We start from the raw sequence: 5,840 nt of genomic DNA, 5'->3' as shown, positions 1-5,840 counted from the left end.
TCAGTTAATCATTTTCCTATTTAATTTGGCTGTGACAGAAGTTCCAGAATTTGGGGGATCTTGGGGTTTTAAAAACAATTCTGTTTATATGTATTTTTATATATGGGTTTTTTTCTCATATAAATTTTACTTTTTCTCTGTCCAAAACCTATCTTTTTTTCTAATGGTACTTATATTTTCAAAATACTTACTTTTGAAGCACAAGAATATAATATTCCATTTTAATGTTCTGGAATTATTGTAATATAATATGGATTTTTTTTTAAACCTTTAGGGGTCTTATTGGGCAATTGACACCAATCCGAAGGAAGATGCGCTACCTACTCGGCCAAAGAAGAGGGCACGATCTGTAGAACGGGTAAAAACTCTTTATTGGAACTTTTGTATGATAGGTTTAAAATGTCACAAATACAGCGAGGTTTTATTTTATTATTGCTAAGAATGTACAGAGGCAGTGCGATTGGCACAGGATAGGGCTGGGTTTAGGGCTGTTATACATAGGGTCGCTATGAGTCGCAAGTGACTCGACAGCACATAACAACAAGAATATACACAGGAAAATCTGTACCAATTCAGCGACTTAATGACATTTTCACCTTATTTTAAAAAAACTTTATATTTGTTTGCATACGTCACTGTAGTTATTTCTGAACATAAACTCACTGCCATCTAATCTTCCTTTCTAACCTTTTGAGTTACTTTGGTACCATATTGTTGTTAGGTGTTGTTGAGTATGTTCTGACTCATAGAGACTCTCTGTATAACATACTGAAACCTTGCCTGATCATGTGCCACTTTCATAATCTCTGCTGTGCTAAAATCCCTTGTTGTAGTCCCTCTATCAGTCTGTCTTGCTGAGAGTCTTCATTTTATTTGACCCTTAACCTTTATAACCATGATGTCCTTTTCCAGAGACTGGCCCTTCCTGATCACATAGCCAAAGTATGTAAGACAAAGTTTCATCATCTTGGCCGCCAAGGAGCTCCTTGATGACATGTCTTCTAACCTAGATGTATTTGTTCTTTTGGCAGTCCATGGGATATTCTCTACTCTTTGCCAACACTACAATTCACAGGCATCAGTTCTTCTTTTGTATTCCTTATTCATTTTTCCAACTTTCACAACTATTTCAAGCAATTGAAAATAACAGTTTTAACTTCTTAAAAGAACGTAGTGTTTAAGACAGTTTCTTTCACTAGTTAAATTATTGTGTAGTTGTAAGGAAGAAAGGTTTTAAAAGTTAATTTTCACTTTAACCAGTATAAGCATAATGAAAGTAGTTGTTGTTAGGTGCTGTCTAGTTGAGTACAACTTATAGTGACCCTAAGAATAAAAGATCTGAACCCTGTTCTATCCCGTACTATTTTCACACTTCTTGGAGAGTGCATTATAGCAGTCACCATGTCAGTCCACCTGGGTGAGGATCTTCCTCTCCTTCACCAGCCCTCCACTCTTCCTAGCATCATTTCCTTCTCCAAGGAAATTCCTTCCTAGCAACATGTCAAAAGTATTTGAGACAAAGCCTCATCTTCTTGCCTCCAAAGAACACCCTGGCTGCACCCTCTCCAAAACATGTCTGTTTATTCTTTTGGCCGCCCATGGGATGTTCAGTGTGCTTCTCCAACACCACAGCTCAAAGGCATCAATTTTTCTTCTCTCATCCTTACTTATTTTCCAGCTTTCAGACACATAGCAAGGAATTGGAAAGACTATGGCCTAAATCAGGCGCATCTTAGTCTTCAAACTGGCATCATTACTTTTCAACTATTTGGAGAGGTCCCTAACTGCAGGTTTTCCCAGTACAATTTGTCTTCTTATTTCCTGACTGCTGATACCAAGAGTGTTAATAGTTAATCCAAGCAAGATGAAGATGTTGACAGTTCCAGTCCTCTCCATCCATCATGATGCTGCCTATTGGTCCAGTGATAAGAATCTTTGTTTTCTTGACATTGAAATAAAATCCATACCGAAGGCTTGATCTATAACAAGTGCTTCAAGTCCTCCTCACTTTCAGCAAGTAAAGTCGTGTCATCTGCATAACTTGGGTTATTGATGAGTCTCACTCCAATCCTGATGCCACAGTCCTCTTCATAGAGTCCATCTTCTCCAACAATTTGCTTAATATACAGATTAAATACGTATGGAGAGAGAAAGACTATGTAAGTGTATTTCATTGAATGTATTTTGAGAAGACACAATCAATCATAAACTTTTAGTTCATGTTTTACCTTCTATGGAAATTCTACTATCAGTTTAATTCTTTATTTCTTAATGGTACAAGCATTGGATCAGGGATTTTCTTAAAAACTTATGGGCTTTTTTTACGTAGAATTGGAGGATCCTCTCAACTTCCTCTCTTAAAGGGTTCTGTTGTCCCTCTCTAGTTATTGGTTCTTTTCTTCAGTTCAGTCCTGCCAATAGAATTCCTGTCATTATCTACTGCTGATTTTGGAAAAAAGATGCAACAAAATAGAAAATTTACCATCATGATGCTCTCCAGGTTTCAATTTCTGTCTATGACTTATGTTAACTCTTCAGATCCTCAATTAGTTTTTGTTTTTCACCTCAATTTATTGTTAGGATTGGAAGGTTGCTTTATAGAGGTGTACACTGCTTAGACCAAAAGTGGAACTTTTGGATGGGTTGTTGTTGTTGTGTACCGTAGAGTTGGAACCAATCCATAGCTGACCCTCTGGTGGGTTTTCAGAGGCAGTAAATTGCACAGGAGGAGATCCCATGGAGCAGCTGTGGGCCTCAAACCATGTGCCTTTGGGATTGTGACATAGCTTCTTGCCATTAGGTCATCAGAGCTGAACAATAATGGAAGAAAAGAGGGAACTCAGAAAGATCTTTTAACAACTATTAACTGAATTAGATTCACTGATACTTTGTCCAGGATTTTAGATACAGCTGTTCCCTGTTTACACTTTAGAGTGCTGAGACCCTTAGATTTATTAAACTACTTAAGACCTACTAATAACAAAAGAAATCCATTTAAAAAGCAAAAAGGATACACTAATAAGCATTTCAGAGAATGTACTTTAGTCTCTTGATTGAACAAAACTGAAATAGCCATTTAATAAATGTAATTTAAAGGTTCAAAAATTTTATTATCTAATTTATAATATTGGAACTATTTGGTCTGGCCATGTTAAAATACTAATCCCATGTTTAAATATTGTACTAAGGTTGTCTCCTTTATCTTTAATCACCACTGAATATTTGTCAATGTCAGTCGACCCTCAGTATTAATAACAGATATGGTTTCCAGTCTTTATAGCAGTTGGGATTTATTGTGCTTGTCATGTATTCATGCTCTGTATGGTATGTAAATTATCATTAGTGGTCTTAACGAATTTACAGGAAGTGCTGTGATCCTCTTTTTATAGATGAGGCTATAATCATAAATGCTGAGTAACTTGTATGAAATTACACAGCACATCTTTCTCTGTTTCTAGATATTATTTTCTCTCTCGTCCACTCAGACTCATAGAAACCTATGGATAACAGTTCAAAACCAAATCCTGCCCTCTCATGTGCCAAACTCACTGTCTGCATTTTGTTGAGGATCTTCCTCCCTCTAATTTCCACTTTTCTCAGCATGTCCTTTTCCAAGGACTGGCCCCACTTGACACAAGCCCAAAGGATGGGATGAGATTTCACCATGCTTGCCTCTTAAGGAGCAACTGGTTGTACTTCTTCCAAGACAGGCTTGTTTATTCTATCGGCAGTCCACAGGATGAATCTTCAGTATTCTTTGTCAACATTACAATTCAAAAGCATTGATTCTTCTTTCATCTTTATTCATTGTTCAACTTTCAAATGCATAGAAAGCAATTGAAAATACCATGATGTGCATCAGGTGTGTGTTAGTCTTTAAAATTATATTGTTGCTTGTTTGGAGAGGTCCTTGACAATAGATATCCCCAATGCAACGTGTCCTTTGATTTGTTGATTGTGGCTACCACTCATGTTCATTCTGAGATATAAGTAAAATGAAATTTTTGACAACTTCAGTTTTTTTCCTGTGTCTTTCATGATACTGCTGTTTGGTCTAGTGTTAAAGATTTTTTTTCCCCCCTGACATTCAGATCCAGTCCATATTAAAGTCTGTGGTGTTTTTTCTCCTGCAGCAAGTGTGTCAAGCCCTCTTAGCTTTTAACAGGCAAGACTGTGTTGTATGTATAATGCTGGTTGTTGATGAATTCCTCTATGCCACATTCTTCTTTATGTAGTCTTGCTTCTTGAATGATTTGTAGCACACAGATTGAATAAGTTTCCAGAAAGGATACAAGTCTGACATACACTTTTCCTGATCTTAAACCATACAGTGTTGTCTTATTTTATCCGGACAGCTACTTCTTGATCTGTGTATAGGTTTATCATGAGTACAATTAAGTGTTTTGGGATTCTTATTCTTCAATACTAACTTTAATTTGTTAAGATCCAACAGTCAAATGCTTTACATTGTCAGTAAAACACAAGCATCTCTCTACTTTATGTCAGAAATCCATCTAACATCAGCATGCTGTCTAGTTCCATGGCCTCTTCAGAATCCAGCTTGAATTTCTGGAAGTTCCCAGTTGATGTACTTGTTTCAGCCATTTTTAAATAATTTCCTTGCATGTTATTGTTCAATAATTTTCACGTTCTGTTGGGTCACCTTTTTTTTGAATGGGAATAGACATGAATCTCTTCCAGTTAGTTGGTCAAGGAGCTGTCCTTCAGATTTCTTGGCTCTTTAAGTGAGCAGTCAGGGCTGCATCTGTTTGTTGAAACACAGTTGGTATTTCATCAATTCTGGAAACCTTATTTTTTGCCAGTGTCTTCCATGCAACTTCAGCGTCGACTTGCCTTTCCATCGATTCTTCATTGTATGCTACTTTTGGAAATGGTTTAGTGTTGGCCTGTTCTTTTTGGTATAATAACTATCTTCTGTCTACTTTTGATGCTTCCTTGCATATGCAAGTTCAAATTGAAATGGAAGAAGATAAAAAGATGTTTACAAGAACAAATATACAACGTTAGGCCTATCCAAACAGAATTTAAAACTATGTCAAGACTAGATTTGATGCATTGAACACTAATGACCGAAGATAAGTGAGTTGGGGGATGACATCAAGGATATCATCTATGAAATAAGCAAAAGGTCAATGCCAAAGACCGAATAGTAAGTTAAAAATGGATGTCGGAAGAAAGTCTGTGAGAGTCTGAAACTTGGACTAGAATGGAGAAAGGATAAAATGATTTACTGAAGAGAAATGAACAGATGATTTCAAAGGGCAGCAGCAGAAGACAAAATAAACACTACCTCGTAGAATGTGCTATGGGAGAAGAGTACTGTGTATTCCGTGGACTACCAAAAGAGCAAACAGATAAGTCTTGGGGAAGGTGCAGCAAGAGTGCTCCTGGAGGCAAAGATGACAAAGTTTTGTCTCACATACCTTGAGCATGTTGCGTGGAGGGGATATCATGCTTTGAAAGATAGTAGTGAGTGGGTCGGTGAAAGAGAAGAAAATCCTCAAACAGAGGAATTGACACAGTGACTGCAGCAAAGGACTCAAGTGTGTCAGAGATTGTGAGGAAGGCATAGTGTAGGACAGGGATTCGGATATGTTGTTCATAGGGTTACTACTATGAGTAATACTCACTTGATGGCACCTGACAACTACACTAGAAGGTTAGATACAGAACTGTCTAAAGTAATCCTGTGCATTTAATTTAGGTTTGGCTCATTGGCTGTACCCAAAATTGCAACTTGAAAACTTTTCATTGTTGTTGTTGTTATGTGCCGTCAAGTCGTTTGTGACTCATAGCGACCCTATGCATAACAGCCCTAA

The 5,840-nt window shown here is 37.1% G+C and overlaps 1 protein-coding gene across 2 annotated transcripts in view; it reads left to right on the top strand.

Annotated features, from left to right (window-relative positions):
* Positions 1-5,840, top strand: part of FOXJ3 (forkhead box J3) — a 221,874-nt gene that overhangs the window by 157,106 nt on the left and 58,928 nt on the right. For both annotated transcript variants that reach the window (XM_006886525.1, XM_006886526.1), the window contains exon 5: positions 275-358. In XM_006886525.1, the coding sequence (XP_006886587.1) occupies positions 275-358 (84 nt within the window). The remainder of the gene's footprint in view (positions 1-274; positions 359-5,840) is intronic.

Source organism: Elephantulus edwardii, unplaced genomic scaffold (genome assembly GCF_000299155.1).
Source record: "Elephantulus edwardii isolate Elephantulus edwardi_28Jun2011 unplaced genomic scaffold, EleEdw1.0 scaffold00049, whole genome shotgun sequence".
Classification (NCBI taxonomy): Eukaryota; Metazoa; Chordata; class Mammalia; order Macroscelidea; family Macroscelididae; genus Elephantulus; species Elephantulus edwardii.
Note: the sequence above shows the minus strand (reverse complement) of the source record. Positions and strands in the feature narration are given on the sequence as shown.